Source organism: Haplochromis burtoni, unplaced genomic scaffold (assembly GCF_018398535.1).
Source record: "Haplochromis burtoni strain Fernald_Lab_line unplaced genomic scaffold, NCSU_Asbu1 Contig_172, whole genome shotgun sequence".
Classification (NCBI taxonomy): Eukaryota; Metazoa; Chordata; class Actinopteri; order Cichliformes; family Cichlidae; genus Haplochromis; species Haplochromis burtoni.
The window spans coordinates 327524-352478 of NW_024582533.1; the positions used below are offsets into that span (position 1 = coordinate 327524).

The 24955-nt window shown below is 40.6% G+C and overlaps 1 protein-coding gene across 1 annotated transcript; it reads right to left on the reverse strand.

Moving 5' to 3' along the window:
- Positions 1–108: 108 nt before the first annotated feature.
- LOC102314685 (vasoactive intestinal polypeptide receptor) lies at positions 109–22312 on the reverse strand. Its single transcript, XM_005933674.2, has 13 exons — positions 22100–22312; positions 20723–20816; positions 19638–19751; positions 11023–11129; positions 10850–10947; positions 9620–9746; positions 5464–5617; positions 4249–4309; positions 3722–3788; positions 3549–3640; positions 3198–3327; positions 2602–2643; positions 109–2485 (listed from the first exon to the last, which is right to left on the reverse strand). The coding sequence occupies exons 1-13, from the start codon at positions 22157–22159 to the stop codon at positions 2294–2296; spliced, it is 1338 nt and encodes a 445-aa protein (XP_005933736.1). The 5' UTR covers positions 22160–22312; the 3' UTR covers positions 109–2293.
- Positions 22313–24955: the final 2643 nt, after the last annotated feature.

Genomic DNA, 24955 nt, shown 5'->3' on the forward strand with positions numbered 1-24955 from the left:
TGTAATATCATTTCTTGATGTTTATTATCTGTAATGCTTCATTTTAATGGTAATAAAATATCAGATTGTTATCTTGCTTTCAGTGCATGAACAATGCTGGAGCCGTCCTCACAGTGCAAATGATTTTATTCAACTTCATTAAACATTTTGTTCAGTAACGTATTTACATGGCAACACAAGAGAGACACTGTCAACTTTACACTGACAGTAAGCAAATATCACGAGTAAGGAAGTACTTTCAAATGTAAACACTTATTTCCAGTTGACACCTGAGCACTAAAGAGCATCACCGTCAAACTCACAAGAAACCAACTCTTTATCCACATCACTAGCTCCCTGTCTGAGGTACTTTTAGGTTAGCTTTACCTCAGGTTCAGTTTACAACACACACCACAAAAACTGGAACTAAAATAAGCACCAGCATGACTCTGACGGAATCTGACGCCGAACATGTAAGCGTACAAAACTATTCTGCAGAAAATGCGTGGGCAATGTAAACGTGACGCCAACAATTGTGATGTCTTTTAGCTTTATAAATTGTCAGTGAGCTCCAAAGCCAGGCAGGCGGTGCTCAGCGCTAGCATTTATGTAAACGTGCTCCCCGTAACAGCAGGTGAAATGTTTACCGTGTTAGTCTCACATCTCTCAATTAGCACTAAACAGAAACGACAGCTGAAGCTATAAGTGTTGCCTATAATTGGCCACAAATGAACTAATTTGGCAAAATAAATACTTTGACCTGATTATGAAGAACGCTGAGTAATCATGTTGTTACAACCTGAGGGAAACGTGAATGTCTCAACTAATTTTGATGTACAAGGGGTGATTTTGTTTTTCTAAAACTCCTCGCTCATTTACATTGTATTAATACATTATTAGGACCGTAGTCAGCTGAGTGGCAGGTCGGTGCCAACAAACTCTCTGCCAGGCCTCACCTCAGCTCATTCAAGTCACTGAAGTAGACGTCTACACCGTGTCTGTGCTGTTGCACAAAGTTCTAACAGACAGTCCAAGAAGTTTCGGTGTATGATATCCAGTTATTATATTTGTATGCCTAACATTCATTTTTATGCATCTCTCTGTGTTATGCATCCACGCGTTTTACAAATGCAACTTGCTAGCAAAGCTTGCTTGCATTAGTTAATAATCCTTGTGTAAATATGGTCACTTCTACCTTCAAAAACCCAACATTGCAACAGCCACAGTTAAAGTTGACACTTCAGAACAGGAGTTCACAAACCCACAGGCGATGTCACGGTGCCCCCCTCCATCTTTTATATACAGACTATTGTGTGGGACCAGTGGGAAAAGTCTGGGATCCGTGAGCATGCCAATTCATGTTGTATGTAACAAGATATTTTACAGCTAATGAAAACTTTGACCTGCTTGTCTCACTAGAGAAATAAAATAGATGAATACATTTAAAATAAATGCAGCGGAATAAACTATCCATGCAATCCAGTTAATGGAAGTAAGTTGTTGTTACTGCGTATTTATTTACAGTCTTGTAAGTTGTGGATTAATAGAATACAGCTGGTCCATCTGTTATCTGACTGCGCACTCAGACAAAAAGTAAAAGCCTCTGTAATCTGAACTGAATTTCACAAGCAGAAGATTCAGTCTCTCCTCTGGAATGTTAGCTGGCAGTAATTCAGCAGAGTATCCCCTGAATAAAACTGTCATAGGCAGCATTAGGAACCTCCATTGCACTGCCTGTGCTTTAGATTCACAGCAGCTTGACACAGTCAATAAAGCTGCTTCCATTGTTCCCTTAAGCAACATGGGCCATTAGTGGTTGGAGACCTCCTCTGTCACACACCCTTTTGATAAATATCTTGCAGCTTGTCTCTGGTGTTATTGGTCAGAGGACATTGAATTCACTTCAGTGCCCATGAGGGTTAAGAAGAGCTTTCTCTTTGCACGTTACTGTCATTATTGTTACACTGAGGACCGACTTTTTATAACTTGCCTGTAGCCTTTTCCAGTTCCAGATATCAACAAAGCACTAATATGCAGTATGAGCCCGTCTGTACATATTTCCACATGACATTGGCTTTCATACAAATATCAGAAACCAGATTGTTGGTGCAGACCTCCCTAACCAAAGGCCTCTCATTACAGCGGTTTTACCTTTCAATTCTGGCAAGAAAAATTCAGTCTCACTCAATTTTTGACAGGCAATCGCTAAAAATACTCAGTAACCAATATCGATCCTGTGGCAACAGCGTATGCGAGCCACACATTCAGTGCCTAAGGATTTAAATCAAAGAACGACAGTAACTTTAACTGGATATCAGATGGACGAGAGGCGCTCCTGACACGCAGATGTCCGGCGTGTTGTGGGGCTGCATTTGGTCATCATGGTGATCTGGGTGCTGAAGTTGTTGCCGTTGCTGCCCATGGAGGGCTGCTGGTACTTAGTATCAGCACCCAGAAACCTCTGCAGCATCCACCTGCGCCACTTACGCTTAATCTCCGACTGCACCTGCAGGACAAGCAGAGAGGTAGACAAACAGAACGAGGAGCATCGTTAAGCAGGCATGAAACACGGGATTTAGCTAATTTATCTCAGAGAGCTTTTTTTTGTTAGAATTTACTCACCTCTCCATTTAGAAAGCAGTACAAGACAGCAACCACAAAACCCTGTTGAAGAGATGGGAAAAAACACACACACACACTCCGCCCTGTAAGAGCTGTTGTTGCACATAAATATAAGTATGATTGCACAGCTGGGGAAACACTCAAAATACTTGCGTATGAATAATGATGGTAAAATGACGACCAACTTCAGGCTCAGACAGCAAGTTTATCATCCAGATCCCCTGGGAAATGTTCCCAGGGGATATCACTTTGAACTACAACGGTTATAAATTGAGAAAAACTTTCCATTGCACAGCTTCCATCACTGCACTTTGCTCTCAGAGTTTACTTTCAATTTAATGCTCAGCAAACGAGCAAACTCATTATTCAAGCGTACAAAGTTAAACATGTCAGCAAAACCAAGCATTCATTTGCTCCATCTGACAAACTATCTTCATAAAACTTTGCAATCAAATGAAAGGATGTCCACTTGCGGCAGCGGTTCCGTCTAAAACGCAATATTTCAAGCATAAAATCCGCACATTCATCTATAAGTAGTGCTGCCTGCTTCTGTGCACCATTTGGAAAGTGTTGCAGACTTAATGCAGGGACGTTACCTGAAATGACCCGAGAATAAGATCGAACACCATCCTCACTTGTGGGTGAATGTCATCGGGGATGAAAGCAAAAATAATGTAGTTTATGCCAAAGAGAGGAATCAACAACAGAGTTGATTTAGCCAGTCTCCTAAAAACATGAGATGGGAGGAAAAAAAAGTAAAGAGAAAGCTCGTGTTCAGCCGTGTTAAGGTCCACAAAGGCCAGAGTCGAGTATCTGTCACTGTGCAAGAGCTTAGTCAAAATAAAAACCTAACAGCAGCAAAATTAATTAAATTAGCATCACCTGATAAGAAATGACTGCAACCTGCACTATGATCAAGATGCTGACATTTTGCACTGAATACCTACGAGTATTGATTGGACTCCTTTCTTCCAATGTCTGGGCAATTCATCTTCTGCCGTAAAATCCGGATGATACAAATGAAGAGGAAAAAGTTCACCTGCCACGAAAGTAGCAGACTGGTTAATTTTGCATTAAGCTGAGATTGGAATGTTACTCACAAAGAGCTGCACTGACTCACAAGTATGGTGATTAAAATGGGGGTTTTGATGATCCACCAAGGGCCGTCATCAATTGTCTCCCAGCATCTGACAGGAAAAAAGGAAATGCAAACAAGAAGTTCTCAATAAAAGATCATAAAAAAACATCACTGGACTGTAAATAGAGGCAGCAAAATTGCTCCGAAGACCAGCTGTTAATCTTTGTAATGGATGAAAGAAGAGGAGCTTTGACGGTCCCTTTACTTTTCATGAAGACTTCTTAAAGAAATTACATGAAAGCTGACTAAGAGTTTGTTCATACCAAATATTGAAAATCATTACAATGATACAAACTCTGGTTTCTTCTTATATTTCCATGGATGTATGCACGCTTCAAAAAGTCGCTGCACTTATTTTCAGAGCAAAATCTAAAGTATGGCTCAAGGCTTTTGCACAGAACTGTAATTCTAATATCTGCATCAGTATTGGCTAAGACTTTCACAATCAGTGCATCCCAAATGATAACTTCACTTTAATCAACAAGAAAACATGATGAAGATGAACTCACCCAGGGTGATCTAAAAAAGCCTTCGTTATCGCCCACGCTGAGATAAAGATGGTCGGAGCCCCTGCAGACAAATTACAACACAAACAGAATTACCTCTAAGTTATTTCAACATTAAAATGATCTCTGTTTCTCAGAGAGAAATGATCAGCTCTGTGATTTATTTTATAGATTATTTTATATACTTATTTATTTATCTGTACTACATTTGGGCATGAGCACACTGTTAATCTTATGAATGCGTTTACAGCTGAAGCAATATTGCTTTTTAGCTATGCTTATCATTCTTAACACGACTCATGTGTGCTCTGTGCCAATACTGATTCATCCTGGGTATCTGTGGGAAAGGCTTGTTTCCATTTTCCTGCTTGCAGACACAACATTTCAAGCCTATTTCTAGATTTATTTCACTGTGAAGGGAAAATAAATATTGTTGAATATATACGTCAAAGGCAACTGAAGGATCAAAAGGTAAAATATTTTCAGATTTTAACTGAAAATAAGATGAAACTCCTCAAAGGTTCCACCTAGCACCTTTTTTATGAATATATGAATTTTGATGAAAGCAGGGACCAAATTGCTGTTGAAATTGAAATATAGCAGTTCAGGTCTACTTGTTTGATCTCTAAGTTCGGCAAAGAATTTAATTTATTTATATGTTACGTTTGCCATACATACATAAAGCTATTTGCCTTCCAAAAGCATTGCGGGACTCTTTGACTGAATTCTAACAATGAGGACGGGTGCCAGCCGCCTGCTGCTGCTAAACTAAGGAAAACTCATTCATGTGCAGATTGAAAGTTCAGTATTTCTCTGAAGCAGCTGCATGTATTAAACCTCTTTTACATAAAATAATATATACTCCAGTTCCCTCCCATAGTCCCCTGATATGCATGTTAGGGTAACTGATGAGTCTAAGTTGGCTGCAAGTATGAAAGTGTGAATGATTTCTGTCTTGGCCCTGTGAAGGCCCAACTACCAGTCCAGGAAGTATCCAGCTTCTTGTAGCCTTATGCCAGCTGCAATAGGCTTCAGTGTCCCGTATATCTCCATGATAAAGCAGATATAAGTAATGGATGGATGGATCCAGTGACTGTAGTAAAGACTAATGAAGGCATTCAGGTTGCCTGATGGCTGCACTGACACTACAGACAAATGGACACATCCGATCCCCTTGCAAATGAGATTCTGAGAGCGACCATGAGAGCTAACACTTACCCCACCCAATGAGGATGTACCACCAGAAGTACTTTCTCTCAGAGAAGAAGGACACAGCTAACAAAGCATGAAGATAGAGGCCCTCCACAAGCAGCCAGAAGTAACTGGCCATGACCCCGTAGTGGAACAAAACCATCACTGCCTTGCATCCCACCTAAAAAACATTAACATGTTATTGGCTTTACCAGAAATGTGCAAATGAATGTAGATTCATATATAAATCTATTTCCATTTAAATGATTCAAAAGGTTACTTGAGGACGTTTTTAGCAAACTAATCCCAAGGGCACAAAAAATAGCAATTAAAGGTCAATAACCATGTGCTATCTTGTAGTTGGGCTGATTATACTGACAGAGTATTTGACCATTTAGATCTGTAATCTGCAGTAAATGTAACTGAAATCCAAGTTTAAAGCTCCTTGTTGCAATATTAGGAGAAACCACACTGACCCACTGCAATGTCTGCACCATAACTTAAAACTCCAAATGGGAAAATGTTTTCAGGCAAATATTGTTATTGAGTTAAACAGAACTAGAAGAAGCCTAAAATTCCACTCTCACTATCAAGACGGCCTAAAGCTGTTAATCAGCTGAGCTAAGCAAACAACTTAAGGTTAGAGAGCAGGAGCAGGACAGACGGAACAACTGACGGAAAAAGTGTGGACTTTATACCAGTTTTTAAATTGTGTTGATCGGCCACGTAAAACCAGAGTTATGATAAAAATATCTGCAATGTTTGGTTTTCTTCCTGAATACTGTCGTTGTTTATATTTACTGCAGGAAGAAATGGTAAAAACAGCTTTTATAAGGAAAATGCTTGAAAGCACTCTCCACCTGTGAGCAAAAACAAAACCAAAAACCCCCCACTCTTTCCTATTGGTGGAAAAATGTACCATGTCGACCAATCAAAAAATGATATGGCAACATGGCATTTAGTTGTTTAGGAAGGGGGAAGTTTTAGGAGTGACGGCTGTGTTTTGAGATGTGAGAGATTTGCGACGTTTAGCGCAAATCTTGTGTAGTTAGTGTGTAGTGTAGTCAGTAGTTTTGTTGTGTGTGTCAGAACAATGAGGCGACTGCTGAATGTTACAGGTGTTACAGCAGTGATACATCTCCTGTTGTCAGGCCTGCAGGTATCAGGCTGTTGTTCTCCTTTATCTCATAGTGGACAGAAATTATTTTTGGAGTGGCACAAATAATTTGTGTGGCATCAAATTTGATGCAGAACAGCTGATTGTTCTGTAAATAGTTTGAAATGTTTATAAAAACGCCTTGACTGCATTTTTAGGTAAACAGCTGCAAAACACTTTGTTTGCATAACTCAGTTACTTTTTTGAAGAAGTAACTATATAATTAATTGCCCAACATTTGTCATTATTTACTGTATTTTGCAGACAGAGAGTTACAGGACTCTCTCACAGACTCATTCTCATAATACTGGTCAGAGCTTTATTTTAAAAAAAGAAAAGAAAAAAAGAAAGTTTTGTTTTCAAGATTTTCTTTTGTTTTTTTAATTTTCATTGTAAGTGAGCTAAAGCAGGTAATTAAAAGTAGTCTAACATAAATGCTGTAATTTGATCATTTTAATAAACCATGTAACTTGGATGGATTCGATGCTGGCGTGACCACAGTGCACACGTCTAATGTTGCTCACAGGGGTCCAAGGGACCGCTCAGGAGGTTTGTGTGTTCGCTCAGACACATGAAAAATTAGAGGGAACATTGGTTATACCTCACAACATAAAGCACTTTCAGCTAATGATTGTGAATTGCAGCTATTGCTAAAAGCATATAATTGAGCAGGTGGCAGAGTGGAGTACCCACACAAGAAAGATGACATCACAACAAGATTTGTAAGCCGATCCATAATGTGTTAGATTAGCTTTTGAGACGAATAAACAGGAAGCACACGTGGGTGCCTGGACCATTATTTCCAAAAGTCTCAGTTTTGTCCTGCTGCATGCACACTTGAACAAGGTTTCAAAACTAAAACCAGCGTTGTTTGCAGGAGTGTCCTAAGATGCTTGTATTAGATATCAAGTTTAAAATAAATCCTTTTTACTGTGGAATTTGCCTTATTGTACAGCAGCAACATATGGTTCAATTCTGATGGCATTATTTACTTAACTTGTCGTTCATATCACGTTAAACACGGCTGCAGAGATGTATTTTTTACCTAAAACATTCACACTTTAAAGGTATATCCAGAGGAAATGCATTGACCTTTAAAAAGATGAGGACAACATAACAGACTAGACATTTTAAACTAGCCAGGCCAGTTTTAGTCCCCGTGGGCCAAGCTAAAAAAATTATAGGATTTGTTTTCTTGTTCAGAACAATGTGAATATTTAACATATTTAACAGACAAAGTACTGTCAGTGTAAAACATTACAAAGAACCAGCCTCTCTAACGCTGTCAGGGAGCTTCTGTTCCACTAACATCAGGGTCATTCTCACTTATCTAAGATAAACAATCACACTTGATACACATTAAATGCATATGTTTGCAACTTAGTTTTATTTCAGTGTTATCAAACTATACTGTTGTTCTATTATTTTTCCATGTTCTTCATTGTTATCAAATGTAACATTGCTTGGTACTCTCTGTCCTGCTGGGTTGACGTTATTGGCCCACTCTTCTGTGCAACATTGCTTCAGTTCATTGAAGTTTGCAGGCATTCGTTTATGCACAGCTCTCTTAAGGTCCCAGTAGTGCTGTCAGGGTCCTTATACACTGGTAGGATCACGAGGGGATGGGGATTAGTAATCTTTGGTTTCACCCTGGTTTATGACCATGTTTCGGTTTCTGTTTTGCATTTGTAGCTCTCTAGTTCTTCTGGGTTTGTGATTTCTAGTTCTTAGATTTAGTTCTGCCCTCGGGTTTATTCTCTTGTTCCCCAGTCAGTCATGTGTCTGAGTGTACGTGTCGTATTTTCTGTTTTATTTTCATAGTCTGTGTCCTATGTCAGTGTATCTAGTTTTGCCTTCCCTTGGATGGATGACTGAGAACCTTCACAGACATCTTCCCTCGTCTCATTATGTCTGATTTGCCCCAGCTGTGTTTTTTTCCTGCTCTCCATCCTCTCGTGATCCTCCTGTGTATTTTAGTCCTCAGTCTTCCCCTGCTTGTTGTCACGTCGTTAACCTTCACACACCTCCTCAGTGCTGTGCGTTTCCTCTGTGTTCCTAGTCTCCGTAGCTCCTGATTTCTAGTTTAGGTTTCTTGTTTTCCAGTTCCTTGAGTCCTGAGTTTGTTAGCTCTAGTTATTATGCTTCGCTTTTTGTTTTCTGTATTCGAGATTTTTCCCAGGAATAAAGCTGCGCGTTAAGTTTAACCCTCCGTCTGTGAGTCCTGCATTTGGGTCCTCCTTCCTGCCTGCAACTCTCTGTGTTATTTTGCACGAGGTTTTCCGCTTTCACCCCAACTGTATTTTTACAAGCTAAGTAGTGCGCCTTACACCAAGTAAACAAAAGTTTACTCCTTTTGTTTTTGCTTTTTCACTGAGGAGTTTAGAAATCTGTGAGATATTTAGCAGCTGTGTTTAGGTCAGGGCAGCCGGTGTACCCTGAAGGAGAAATGTCTAAACTCAGCCATTAAGCAACAGCACTTAGTGATATAGTAAAGCGGGTGATTTATAGTGAGTTGATCCAGTCCTCTCTGGTAATAAAGTGGCAAGAAAACAGCACTAACGTTGGTGACTTGATCAATCACATAAGAGGGAGCAATGCCACAGCTAGGAGCTTATCTAAATACTTAACTTATCAGTTATGACGTTGTGGCATGTTGTGGTAATAAAGTCAATACAGCACTCTGAATGTGATTTATTGACAAAGCTGTCTGTAGTTCAGGCTTAATGTTCAAGTTCAGGCTTAATGTTTGGCAAACAGGAACTCTCACAACATCCTGGTGCATAGATGAAAAGGGAAACATCATTTTAAGAGCAGAAGTGCCTCGGCAAACACTGCTACACCCAGAACGCTGAGTAAACTTTGAGACAAAGCATTAAAGTCAGAGTGGGAAAGCGGCTGCTGAGCAACGATGCCGAACTTCAGTTAGGCAGAGAGGGAAATCAATTCGCGCAACCAGTTCAATAATAGAAAAATCATCCTGCAGAGCTTTCAGCAGCAAAGAGAAAGGACGGTGGACGGCGTACTCACAGATGCTTGGCAATCTGTCTCGCCGACTTCGTACAGAACCACGTCCTTGATGAAAACAGTCACAGCTTTCAGTATGAAAGACACAAACAGATGCATGTGGATGTAGTTTCTTGTGCACTGCAGCTTCCTGAAGAAGAATACAAATACACAGAAAATGAACAGGCAAAGTACTCCTAATGCATCCCGACTGGTTACAATGAATGAGCTTCTCATGTGTCTCGGAAATCATCAGAAAAAAAGCGTGTATCAAGAGAATATGCACTAGAAACTTCACTGACTTAGTTCAGATGAGCACAGAACAGATGTGCGTTTCAGCTCAGGACAGCAGCCATTCTAAGCACTTAGTGTACACGATTATCGCCTTGTAATTTCCTACCACCGTGCTCTGCTGTGCTGCTATCTAAATGTCACAATTCATTTAAACCCTGCAATTGTCATGAAAGGCTTTCTGCATGTCTCCCACTTTGGATGTAGCTTTTTCAGGGACATAATATTTATCAGGGATGCGGAGCAAGGAAACAAACAAGAACAAATCGGTGTGTAGGGGGAGAGAAGCAGGGGGTGCTGAGAAAATGTCACTAATGTAAATTCTCTCTTTTGCCTGCTTTCAAACAAATACCTTCCCCGTGACACGATGACCTGGGGTGAGTTGCGTAAACGCAGCAGGACAGTTGAGCTGCGATGAAGTATCGCTCAGCTGCATGAACGCCACATCTGCACCCTGACATAAACAGCAGGCGCTGCCAACATCCTGCGTCTCCGCTCCAGGATGCAAACCCGATCGCATGTCAAAAAACCCAAAGAGTAAACACAGCGCTTGCTGTTTAGCCCGCGACACACAAACAGCCTGAAATGCAAGCACAGCCAGCTGATGTTTATTAGACGCTACACACACTTGCCACTTAAACCTGTTCTAATGATCTACGCCAACAATCACTCACATGCGTTTTTCTCCACGACCTTGTGACCTTAAGGTCAGGACAGAGCATACAGTGAATAACAGATGCTCATCTAAGTGATCTGACTTCACGGTTTGACTTGGTGACTGCTTGCACCCACCCACATTTGGACGACTTCTCCCACTTAATCCAGTTACATTGCTGTTTAAAAAGACTGTAAGACCTCAGTAAAATGCAGGAAATGAGAGATCGACGGGGTTTTCTTGCTTTAATAGGTGTTTGATTGTCTTTATGTGGGAACATTAAGCAGTGTTACGATGGATCACCTTACCGGAAGAGACACAATATGACGATAGCGACTGTCAGAGAGATGAGCGACACGCTGTGACCGATGGTGTATCCCACTTTGATGGCGTGGAAGAATACCTCCTGTAACAATACACATCAGTACACAGTTCATCAGGTGTGGGACATTTCACTTAAAGTTCCAGTTGCCACACTTACTTCATGGCTATCCATGGTGGTGTTGGGATTATATCCACAGTCTGCTATGTAGGAGTCCATGCTGACTGAGGTCCAACCATCCGCGGTGCAGGTCTTTGACAGGTTACCTAATGAGCAAAGGGACAGAGGAACAACACTGGAAATTATTGATATTTCTTTACGCCGCTCTTCCTGCTATCCTTTAACAGTACAATAAAGTGCTTGTTGAGATGGGAGTTGTAAGAGCTCTAGGGCAGACATACCACTGCATTTAATTAAAACATGCTGAGACTCATGTCTCTTTGGAATACACCCAAATAGTCAAAGGAAACAGAATGAATGACTGAAGAGGCTCAGCCGCCCAACTGGCTCAGAGATGCTGAGGCAATTCCCATGTGCACTTGCTTCCATCTGTTTCTTAATTATGTGAAGGCTGTACACACAAACACCAGGTGGCCATCAGTCAAGCAGGGATATTTTGGTCTGTTCTTCCCACAGAGGGCAGAGGTGAAAGGTGCATTTAGACTGACGATTAAAAAACTGCATCACCAAAATACAGTGTTGCAGATTTGCGGTAACAAAAGATAGAACTTTTTAAAATTAAGTGTAGAGTCAAACTTGCGAGAACAATGAAGTAAATGAAATTACAGCAAGATAAAGTAAAGCTTTTTGGGTTAAAGCTGAGTCCAGTAGTTGTCCGGAGTAGCGTACAGCAGGCCAGAGATTTTCTGTATTGGAAGTGCTGAAGATTAGATATGTCTGTAGACATAGATATGTATGTCCTGCTCTACAGGAGAATGGAGCTTAGCTTCGTCACTGCGAGCCTCCAAACATCAAACTGATTTGAGCCTAAACAGAAACACATGAAAGGCAGTCCTGCTTGTGTATTAATCACCAGAGGATGTGGTATAAAACAGATGAAAGAGGCAAAAGTGTGGGCCATAGTCAGGGGTTAAAGTGGGCCTGCATTTTTATATATTTGTTTTATTATTATTATTTTTATTTTTGGCACAACACTGGAACAACTGCAGGTGTCCATAAGTTATGTTTGTGGTACTTCAGCATCTAGCTAGCCCCACAGAAGTGATCTTTTTTAATTCTCAGGTAATTTCAAATCCAACGCTGCTATCAGCTCAACAAACATCAGCAAACATATAAACTGTTTGTGTGCAGTTTGTCTCACAGTGTGTTGCTAGCTAAAGGTCCAGTATTCCTGTGCTGTATTTTACAGGGAGAGAAAAGAAAGAGCTAACTTCACTCAGAGATGGAGAAAGATAAGAAAGACAGAACAGGAAAGGAAGAAGAGGGGTTAAAGATAAGGACTGATCAGTGGTGTTTGATAAACCGGAAATTTAAAGCTTACATGTAAGTTCTCACATTTTTAAATCAGATATCTGGTCTGTACACATGACATTACATTTTTTTCATATTGTGAAACCTGCTGCAAAACAAACTGAGGTACACTCGCTGTGTTATTTAAAGGTTGCATGAAAATCCTATAAATCCTATCCTATAAACAGGTTAGTTTGCTGTGAGGGGTTTAAAGTAAAGAACAGTGTGTGACTGGTGCACAGTGGCTGTGGTTTCATGGTCAGAGTTAGGTTACATAAAGTGCAGCAGAGATGAATCTGAAGTTAAGCTGATGATGCTGAGATTCATTCAGCGAATTTCACCTTCATACCAATTTTATACCTTCTAGAAAAAAGACAGAATACACACTGTACTGTCAGTGTCGAGGATGGAAATCAGCCAAGACAACTCATAAAACATCTGCTGACATCCAGTTGAAGCAGCAGATCAGCTGATCACAGCCTGTACACTAAGAAAATCTACTGGAGCTCCCAATAGAAATTATTGTGATTTATGATTCTTTTCCCCACACTGAGGCAACTGATTTCAGGGTTCCCCACATGCTGAATCCTCCCATTTAACCTCTTTCATGTTTAGAGGCAACGTCACCCTCTACAATGTAAGAAACACAAAATAGAGCTGTTTTTTCATTTTCTTTCTTTTTCTCTGCTCATGTTCTACTTACCTGATTCAAGCTTTATTAGAATTCAAATTTAGACTGGAATAAAGTTTATATTCACATCTACTAATATTATTTTATTTTTACAATGATAGAGCACAAGGTTCAGATAGTGTTGCACAAAAATAGGTGGTAGAAATGTTCTTCAAGGAGCTACTTTTCACTTTCTTACTGTGAGTACGTTTAAGAGGCTTTCTGGAGTATTTTTAACACTAGTATCTGTACTTCTACGTAAGTATAGAAAGTCTATACTTTTGCAAATCTGCTTAGCTGAGTGCAGGACCCTGCACAGATAAGTGGAGCTCTGTACAGTACAGGTCAGACCTCAGTGCTAGGCAGATTACAGCAGAAAGTTTCTATTTCCGAAGTTTTGTGGAAAAACAAAAGCAAAAACAATTGAAAAGGCCTCTTTTTGGGTCCTATTTACGTCCTCTACACTTGTTGCATATGTAATAGAAAGGCAGAATATGTGGCATATGATACAGAGAGGATTTAGATTTTTACAGTGTGACGAAAGCTAGAAATGGATCCATGAACTAATTAGACCTGAAAACTCATGTCCCTCCCTTCATGAGCGTCTAATCTTGAAGCATGGATTGACTGCTCTGTGCTTTTTGTTCAGTCTCTTATTGTGTCATACTTCTTTCCTCATCTCCCTTCCTACCAGTAAAGAATGGAAGCTCCGTGATCTGGTGACAAATTAATCCACGTCCTGAATGCTGCTGTGGAAATCAACATGTAGGACATTCCACACATTGCGTAATCGTATCACTCCGCAGCCGCTATCAAATCAGCACCGAGTTGGGAAATGACCAACAAGCCAAAGTCTTAGAATGTATTTGGCACCAAAATTTGGTTCGCTCACAAATACCTGAGCAGCGTAACGCAGAGAAGACGGAGGCTTAGCTTCCTCAAACAACATGACAAGACACAAAGGCGAAGCTAAGCCCCTGCTGTTTCAGCCCATGCCACCACTGGATTTAGCCTGTTTGAGGGATTGCCAGAAGAATGCTTTCATCATTCCCCAAAACATGACTGCAAGGATTTTCAGTGTTCAAGTTCATCACCCCATAATCATTTTTATTTTCTTTTTACTTCTTGGCTTTTCCCTCCAGTATTGTACAGTCAAAGCCTTATCCTATCTAAGTATATCCAAATGTTTGATCCATAGTATTATTATAAATCAACTTCATGTCAAATTCACATTGCAGCGTGTAGGTGAACCTGTTGACAGCTGGGCACTCTGTCATTCTCAGCCTGTAGAGAGGGTGAGCGCTATTAAAAGAGATGAATGGCTGCATGTTTGTGTTAGATCTGCTAGGTAAAGAGTTCATGAGAATGGCAACTCTGTCTCAACTAAATTTATGACCCCGAATCTCTATGGCGCCATGTTTCGCAATGCTTGTTTTTGTGTGTGAGGCTTATAAAATGAATAGCCCGGGATGTGTCAATACCTTCAGTCTTTTGCAACGATTCTCAGGAGTGAGGTTAAATTAGACTTCATGACATTCTGTGAAACACGCTTACGAAGAAGAATGTATGCATCGTGTGTCTGTAACCTGCCGAGGCCTTAAAGAGCTTTTGACAACTAAATAACAGGAAAAATACACAGTGGTTCAATGACGTAAACTTTTTTTTTTCCTGCTTTCTTGCACAGGAAGTGATGCACGTTCATCATCACTTCATTAGTCCTTCTTTCATGACCTGAATGTAGACCAGGTTTAACCATCAGACACCTGTGCTGATAAGGTGATTTGCTGCATAATTGATATGGTCCACATCAATGCAGCACAACACTGCACAGAGGGGGCTGTTGATCCTGTAAATCTCCTGACATGTCTGTGAAATATGCCTCCTCTGACTTCAACCCCACAGATCCAGTGATTCTTCATCTGCCCCGTCTTTTCCCTGGAGTGCTATCTGCTCTCATATCATACTATCTCCCATCTGGGCCACATAACAGCTTCCCACACAACCTTTCTTCCCCTTACTGAGTGTTCATGTAGCTGATATTTACTCGATGGTACAAAATGTTCTAATGTACCCTGCATAATCCGCAAGTACTGGCTAGATTACAGCTATAGGACCTCCTTTCCAGGTTCAGTATATGATACAAGCAGTGTTTTCATTAACAAGTACGAGTGCAGGTGCGCTACACCTGTGGCAGCTCGTTTATTTTGCTCTCCACCTTTTTTAAATGTCAGGTGTTATATATATATATTTACAGTATATGCAGCTGCTGACAGGGTAAGACTTTTGGCACACCCATCAAATATTAGCAAACATACCTCAACGTCTGTTCCAGACTGTTGGACAACATTTCAGGAAACCTGCAATTCAACCCGGAGATGGTAGCAAGACATCGCACGCCATTATCCGGTTAAAGAACCGGATAATGGCTCTGGGGTTAAATGTGGGCGTAGCAAATATGCTGTACTGAAAAGTGTCCTGTACATTCCCAAAGACAAGCAGTGCACATAGAACAGAGCTCAGACTATGTACCACTATGAAAGTGGGTAATACATGGGTGGATTCATATGTGTTGTTCAGTCTGGATTTTCATTATTTGATCCTGTTGACCAAAACAATTCACTTTTATGATATTATTATTACAGCTATACATCTATCTATACAAAATATCCAAAAGTGCTATTAGTCAAATTCATCTTTAATTAACGACTGAAGTGCACTCGGAGCAGGGGAGTCAGGATATTATGGGTAGTACTAACATGATATCAAATTTGAATTTTCAAATATTATGTTTACTGGTGTAGACTGACCATGCATAACATTATGAGCACTGACATCATCATTCATAAAGTGAATAACACTGGTCATCTATTCTTCATGGCTCCTGTTAGTAGGTGGGATATATTAGGGAGCAAGAGAACATTTTGTCCTCAAATCGTAAGGATTTGAGTGAGTTTGACAAGGGCCAGATTATGATGGCTAGACGACTGAACGTCAGAACATCTCCAAAAGTGCAGCTCTTGTGAGGTGTTCCTGGTCTGCGGTGGTTAGTCTCTTTCACAAGTGGTCCAAGGAAGAAACAGTGGTGAACCTGCGACAGGGTCATGGATGACCAAGGGTTATTGATGCACGTGGGGACAACAGATGACCTACGGAAGCTCAGACTGCCCAAAAAGTTTATGTTGGTTATGATAGAAAGGTGTCAGAATACACAGACATCAGTCGTTGTGTATAGGCTGTAAACTGCCAACAATGGCCACGCGAGCACCACAACTGGACCATGGAGCAATGGAAGAAGGTGACCTTAACTGAATAACTTTCTTTTACATCACGTGGATGACTGATACGTGTGTGTCGCTTACCTGGAGAACACCTGGAACCAGGATGCATTATGGGAAGAAGGCAAGCCAGCAGACGCAGTATGATGGTTTGGGCAATGTTCTGCTGGGAAACTTTGGGTCCTGCCATCCATGTGGATGTTACTTTGACACGTACTACCTATCAAACCATTGTTGGAGACCATGTGCACCCTTTCATGGAAACTGTATCCCCTGATAGCTGTGGCTGAAAGCAAAAATGGTTCAGGAATGGTTTGATGAGCACAACATGTTTGAGGTGTTGACTTGGCCAGATCTCAATCCAAACTAGCATCTTTGGGAGGCGCTGGACAAACAAGTCTGATCCATGGAGGCTCCAGCTCACAACTTACAGGACTTAAAGGATCTGTTGCTAACGTCGATGGTTCAGGGTTGTTTTCGCAGCATAAGGGGGACCAACACAATACTAGACCGGTGGTCATAATGTTATGTCTGATCGGTGTATAGCGTCTCCTTTAGTGCTACAACTTGGCCACTATGTTCAAAATATAGAAGGGAGAGGTTTATTCATATGTTTTCACTGTCTTATCAGCAGCAGGAGCTGAGCTAACGGACCAACCACAACTTTACAAACACGAATAAATCAAGAAAATATTATTTTTGAAAACAAACAGCTCAAACATGCAGCTTTGTTGTCACCGCCAATAAATATTACACAAAGCGTGGTAAATTTAGCCACTGCAAACTTCTTCTTTTTTTATGATTAGCATAGCTTTATAAAGAGCCACACCTGGGATTTTACAGCTATGGCTGTTTGTACCTGATACATTTCTCAAGGCTCCAATTTTAAATTAAAGCCCCTTTGCCAGTCAACTACAAATAAACATCTCCATCAACTCTTACTTCGTGATTAACTGAGGAGACGCTACGTGGCGATTATTGACAAATGGAGATGTTGAGGAAACTCGAAGGGGTACATTCCCAGGAACTACTGTACAGACATGGTGCAATTCAGCCAGAAAATTCCCAGGATAGTGTTTTCCTTTACAGATAATTAGCACAACTTCCCTGTTAGGCTTTCACCAAATAAAGAACAAATAACTAGTGTGGCTCTTTAATGAGTGTATGGAGTCTACATGGGAAGTTGTTATCTTGTTTCCTGCTACTGTTTTGAATTTTATTGTATTATTTATGATATTCAAGATGTGGTGGTGGAAAAGATAAGAGATTGTAGGGCCAAAATAGCATCATGAGTATGAGCCACTAGGACACTCCATAATTTCTATTTCTGGTCTCAGATATGGAGCGTGATGATACTGGCACAGGCTCAATAGCAGGGATATTTGGAACAATAAAAACAAAATGGAAGTTAAGGAGGGATCAAGATGAGCAGCACGCCAGCATCTCTCTGATTCATTTTAATATCCCATGCTTAACTCATGTTTCCATGAATACGCATTTAATTTCAGGTTAATCTCAGACTCATGGATACAGACATAAAAAAGAAAAATGGCATTACGAGGCTTAGTAATCATGTGATGTACTATTTATAGGCTGTTTAAGACTGAAATTGTTTTTATTAGCTTGAATGTGGCATGTTTGCCAAACTACATTAAAATTCTCAGATAGATTTGTTATTTTTTAGAGACTTTAAAGCATCTTAGCAACTAGGTGACTATTCACAGGCCACTTTATTAGATACACCTTGCTAGTACCAGGCCGGACCCCCTTTTCCCTTCAGAACTGCTTTAATTGTCAGTGGCACAAGCTGAACAAGATGCTGGGAACATTCCTCAGTGATTTTGGTCCATATTGACACCATAGCTGCTCGTGCATGACATGAATCTTCTGTTCACCTACATTACCTACTATTGATTGACATGTAGTAATGGTGGAGGGCATTTTAATACAGTGAATTCACTGTCATGTTCAAGAAACCAGTTTGAAATGATCTGAGCTTTGTGACGAGCCAAGAAAATGTCCTCCATCCCACTGTACCATCACCAGCCTGAACTGTTGACTTGCATGTTGTCTTCACCAAATTCTGACCCTGCCATCTGAATGCTGCAGCAAAAATCAAAGCTTTATCAGACCAGGCAACATTTTTCCAATCTTCTGTTGTCCAATTTTTTTCAAGCCTGTGCAAAGTGTAGTCTCAGTTTCCTGTTCTTAGCTGACAGAAGTGGCACCGGGTCTTCTCCTGCTTTAGCCCATCTGCTTTCCAGAGTGGCAATTTGTGCTTTCTGAGATTCTCATATGCACACCATGGTTACAACAATAGTGTCATGGTGGTGGGGTGGAAAGCACTGTTCTCTCACAGAAAGGAGGTCAAAGGTTCAAAGCCACTAGCCTCTTGGGGCCTTTCTGTGTGTACCTGCAAGGATACTTTCTGGCTTCCTCCCACAGCCCCAAAACATGGTAGTTTAGTTGGAGATTACAATCAAGAACATTAAGAGTAAACTGGATGAGATGAAGGCAAATTATTCTTTAGCCTGTGGCTACTCTGACAACAGCCAGAAATACAAAACATAAAGGCTTTGAAATTCAAAATTGGTCAACTGGTTTGTGGCCCTGTAACATCAACCACTGCAATAAAGATCATTGACGTATTACTACGTTATACACAAAGTTAGCGAATGATAGCAAACCATTGCATTCTGCAGATACTGAGTTCTGTTTCCGTCTGCATGACGAAAGTAAAACCAATATTTTCTGTCCTCTGAGCTTGATTTTGGTCTCCTGCAATTCTGGGGGAAATTTCCTCGGACTGTTTCTACGTTCTGCTACTGGGGACTGAATGGATGATAAATCTGTGCATTCATTTGCTACAGGTAACGTTTTTACTTTTATGACTTGATATTAGATTTGTTGTTTATATCAAAAGATGACTTAGAGCAGCTTTAACTCTGCTTGTAAATATTTTTTAAGTCACAGATATATTTAAGAAATCACTGAGGTGCATGTTCAGTGTTGTCCGTCTGTCTGTCTGCAAGATTACTCATCCATGAAGCTTGATGGAGAGGTGAAGCAAGTATAAAGAAACTGCCCTTTAATTTAGTGCTGATGCTGATACCTTTGCAAAAATGGGCATTTTGAGACCTTCTATAATTTCTCTATGTATTTACCAATAGGTGTCAGTGACTTTCCACCACAAATGTATGGATTCTACCATGTGCTTTCACTTTTTCTAGTCAAATAACTAAATACTAACTTATTACTGTAACCTTCTAAGAGTAAAATTAACTAATGTGCTTTTTCTCTTCTAACTCTCTTTAAAACACACACCTATATGCAACGTATATTGCAAGCTTGATTCTTACGTTCGCGATCATCCTCGGAGTGAAAGAAGAGAAATTTGGGGCAAAGGATGGTTACCACCTCTCCCACATCAGCACTGGGCCAGCAGGTGATTTTGTCCCAGATCCTACTGCAACCTAGAGAGAGACAAAGAAGGAGAGGGACCAAAAACAAGCATGTTACCTAAACTCATATGCCCAAAGATAGAGAGAAACTTAATTTTGCTCACATTTTGCTCAGTGTTTCACACATGAATCCCCTCAAGTGGGAAACAGCAGCCTGTTTAAGGTGAAGGCGGAGCACTGGCGTTCCCATGGCAGCCAATACGTGTGAGTTTAGGTCAGCTGGCATTACAGCCATGCTGGGCCCATAACAGCAGATGACCTGAGTTAACATGCTGTCACGATGACTAATAAAAAAGCTCTGTGCCCTTCGTTACATGCTGTTATTTGAATTCAACAGATCTCCGTGTCTTTCCACAGTGTGTATCCTCCCGGGATGCACAATCGGCTCACGCCACTTTCACAGCGCACCTGCTCAACAGTTTGTCGCAATGAAAAATCTCCTTACCAGGGTACATTTGCACGATTACCCTGAGGATCTGACAACATTTAAACCTATTGCAAATTTAAATTAAAAAACATAATGAGAGTTTAATTACTTTTGCATTGCGTGGAAACAAACAGAGTCCCATAATGCCTCCAACAGTGTTTCAGTCACTCACAGAGGCTCTATGAAACACAATTATCTTCATGTACACAGTGTATAATGTGCTGCAAAAAAACGAAAGCATAAAAAAACTACAGATCAGGTGAGCTTCACTGTTGCACTGTAAAAGCATTTGTTAATAGCATTTCTTTTAAATGAAAAACGGGATCAGTTTTCTCTGTAACTGAATCTGCATATGTGACAAGGGGCTGACATTAGGTGGAAAACAGTGTTCAATCATGCAAGGTGTAATCTAAAGCCAGACGGGAGGCTTGGACAGCTTTTGTTGTCTTTGGAGTTCACTGTGTCACTTCAATCAGAGCTCACTTGTATCATTAGTGAATTAAGATGAGACAGAATAAGTAGCTCGTGGTAAACACATACGAAGCATCTGACATACCTGTTGTTCTGTTTTCAATCTGAGCCTCGCATATGATCCTCTCCTTATCGATTTCATTCATCATGTCGCACATCTGTGTGGCCACTGCAAACACCTGTGAAGAGAGTATTTGCATGTATTTTACATACTTCTCTTTGGCCAGTGGTCGCCTTTTAAAAAGTGTTAGCAGCACTGACAGGGTGCAGGTGCATGCAAAAAAAACTTCGGCACCATTTGACAAATCGTTAATCTTTAAAGCAAATGTTGTTGCAAAGTTTTTTTTCATGAACTTCAAAAAGTGAATCTTTAACTTTGACGCGTGAGATGACCCGTTCCATTATATCCCTCATTCCTCATGATGTACTGGGAATTATGAAGTGATTCGGTGTGAAATATGAGGATTTACTATTGGGACGTATACAGACCATCTGCAGGAGCAGAAGATTTACTGCTCTTACTTGGATATATGAGTCTCCTCTCTATCGCATTAATCAGTCGGTATTCTGTGGCTATTGTTAGCCATGAAATGAGCCCATAGGACTCCAGTTTCTCTCCATACAGAAGATGACTTCCTCATTTAGATTATGATTTATCTTGCACCTGCAGGCTCTGCAGCATCACTTCACCCATGATGATGGCCAGACAACAGGTTGTCATTAACCAATCAGTGCAGCCTTAAGCAAGTTGGAAAGGGGGAAACTTTCACCAGCCTAATCATCGTTCTTATTATCAAACTCATGTGCTAAAGAGCCCAACAGTCTGTGAGTTTGCACAGATGATGATGTGCAGGTGTTCTATTGTAGGGGATTTTATCTAAATTCCAGTATGATTCATACATGCTTCTCTACATTAGACAGTTTGAAGAGAATCGTGGTGAGGACCAGAGAGGCTGCAGAGGCAGACAAATGGGGCCGTTACCATGGTGTCCTGAAGGGAAACCAAGTTCATTGTTTCGCCTGGTAATGCATCTTAACCTTGGTCATAAAAGGACAATGAATGTCCCTCAATAACGATCCCAGTCAAGGACCACCGTTTTGTTTGCTGCTGAAAAGAGAAACCTGGAGCGAAGAACTATCTGAACTTGAACTTCGTTCCATAAATTTAGGTTTAAAAAGAAAGAAAAAAAAATAAACCCTTAAAAAAACACCCGAATTAGTCCCGTCATCCACACATGCTAAACGGAATTAAGTTGCACACGGGGGCACAGCGGTGCGCCCTGCATCCACACCTCTGGAGGACCGCATGCGTATCAGCCCTAAACCCGTTTGCTGGCTTATCTCAGTGACCTGCGTGGTCAAGCTTACGCTGCTAAATCAGGCAAGCAGCTGTGGCACTCTTGACAGCGAGCCCAAGATCAGGTCATGAGAAAAGTCAAGTTTTTAAGCGGAGTGTACTCACGGGTTCCAGCAACACGCAGGAGAACAGGAGGAAAATGCCATTTGAAAATCCCACCAACATATCCAGTGAAATATATAAACCATTAAACAATAGTTTTAGGAAGAAAAAAAATTGGTGACAGTACAATGAGAATCCGTCCCAGGACTGCAAGAGTGCACCGGCTGATTTTGTGCGGTCTTGCGCTCTGAGCGGCGTGAACTGCTCCGCTCCTGAAGTCTCCCTCCTCCTCCTCCTGCTCCCCCATCCCCTCCCACACAGGATTTACCTTGAACAGCCAACGAGTAACCAATGAAACATCACCTGTGAACGTCAGTACACGAGGGCGTTGACGCCTACAAAGAAAAAAGATTCAATTTACTGTATTTGTCGATTCAAATGAAGAAAACAATAAAAGTACTTTTAAACTGTGGCTGAACTCTCAATGATACCGTAAAAACGGGATATGACAGAAAGAGCTTTATCCCACTTAAGAACTGTAGACTTTTGAGAGACTTGTACTTTAGTTGTATTTATATTTTTGTTTTGTCTTTTAGACTATGTCATACAGATTGGGGGCAGTCAGGGGCTGTCATTATTTAGCAGGAAGATTTTGTCAGAGGTGGGGATCCCATAGAAACTGCATCCATGGAAAAGTTAAAATACAGCAGCTTGCATAGTACTGAATGTTTTCCTTCTGCTCTCATGATTTTTTTTATTTTTTTTTTGCATAAACTAACTAACCTGACCTTTAGGGCATCGCCAGCTGGAGGGATGGCAAAGAACTGGTAGAACTACTGTAGCAGGTGAATCCAGGCAATTTGAAACTCATATATATTTTCCACATTGCACAAGTCACAGTGACAGAGCTGCACAAAAGGATCTGTAAGGACCAATAAACAAGACTCACCAGCCTGTAATCGAACTCTGATCAAACTTAACAGCAGTTAAAATTGTGTTGCATGCTTGTAGCTTTCAAAGTGTTTCCTCTGACTTTAGTAAAGTAAGAGAGCTGCATGCAATTACCCATGTTGCATGGTTGCAGTTACTTCATTAATTATTAATGACCATTAATTATTCCCAGCATGAAGACAAAAATTAGCATATCAAAAACCAGTGCCTCCATACTTTGTTGTCATGTTTGAAAGCGGGTTTCCAACCACAACCAGCATCTTCCATTAACTTGTTTTTAACTCGATGGAGTTTGGTTGTGGTAGTTTTGAGAAAGTAAAGGATAGTAACTGATAGTCCATCAAAAAATGAATAGTAAAATTATTGTCATTAAGGTGACTAACAACAATGTGACACAGTCATAGAATGGGTCACTAGTTTCACTGCATTAGGACGTCACATCTGTAGCCCAACTAAGGCCATGCTAGAGTCATCCACCCATCCATCCAATCATCCATCCAATCATCCATCCAATCATCCATCCAATCATCCATCCATCTTCTCCTGTTTATCCAATTCAGGGACCTGAAGCTTGTCCCATGGGACGAGTGGAAGGGGCAATTCTGCACTGTCACCGCTCTATCATAGGTCACTTTAGAACCATCCATGCTTGTTTTCTTAAAAAAACAAACAGAAGAGCATAAAGACATTCACATGACCTCTTTATTTACACACATAAAAATGATTTTGTTAGTTCCTGGAAATGAAGCCTGTCATAGCCGGCACACTGTTCCTAGATAAGATTCAGTAAACAGTCAAAGAATAGAGCTCATATGCATGTGAATGTGATTACAGCATGCTGTATTGAATGCCCTCAAAGGATTGTAGATGAACGGTGCAGACTGAAAACATGAAGAATACTCACTGCTGGTATCAAAACCAGAGACCAAGGCCTTACTTTAAATGTGCAGACTCTTCCAGTGGCACCACATGCTTTACTGTGTTTTTTAGTGTGTCCTTTACTTGTCTGGTTTTACTATCAGGAGGTGACTCACAAAGGCTTATGAAAGCTTTGATTGATGCCAGAATAACCTTCCTCTGGAAGAAAAAGCAACATATTGGGGTTTTGAGTTCTGATAGGTAAGGCCTGTGGAATTTTAGAGACGATAGAAAGCTTTTTTGATTTTGAGCCTTTGGTGTTTATCAGGTTTGGGCTACGTCAGAAGCTGTGTACAGTCATGTTGCTAAACAGAAAGCTTTTCAGATAGCTCATTTGTCAGAAATGTGATGAATTATTAATACCTCTCTCATCGTAGTGACAAGTGGTTTCATTAGAGCAGTCATTTTGCCACTTTCCTAAACATGCTGACAGCAGTCGTCTTTCGTTGCTGTTGTCTTGCAAATTAAAAGTACCTTTTGTCATAAGCCCCGATTCTCTGTTTCTTTTTGTTGGCTCACAGTAAAGAGACATCGTACAGGTTTGTGCTATCAAGCAGTCCAACAGCATCTTGTGCAAAACCTAAACGTGACGTCAGGGTGAAATATGATGACAATCAGAATCCTCATTTGCTGCCATGAAAGCAACAATTGCTCAAAATTAAAGTGGGAGTTGGTTACTGCAGAGAATTGCTATGTAAACTGCTGGCTTTAACACACAAGCTGAAACATAACTCCTCGCAAGCAGCCTGTGAGGTTCATTTAATACTGATACAGACTTAAGCTGTCAGTTAACACCTTGAATATTTAACCCAGTCAGTGATGGTAATTATAAAGATACACCAGAGTCATTAGGTTGAAATTATGATGGGCAGCAGGGAAACTAAAAGCAATATAAATCTGTTTATGAGTGCACTATGACGGAACTTTATTAATTAATCATCAGAAAGTGTGAGCACCTCTATGAAAGACGTTTTGGCAATTAGTTGATCGGGAGCATTCAGGTGTATGTTAACACAGTGCCAACGAAGAAAGACGTTAGCAAAGATCCCA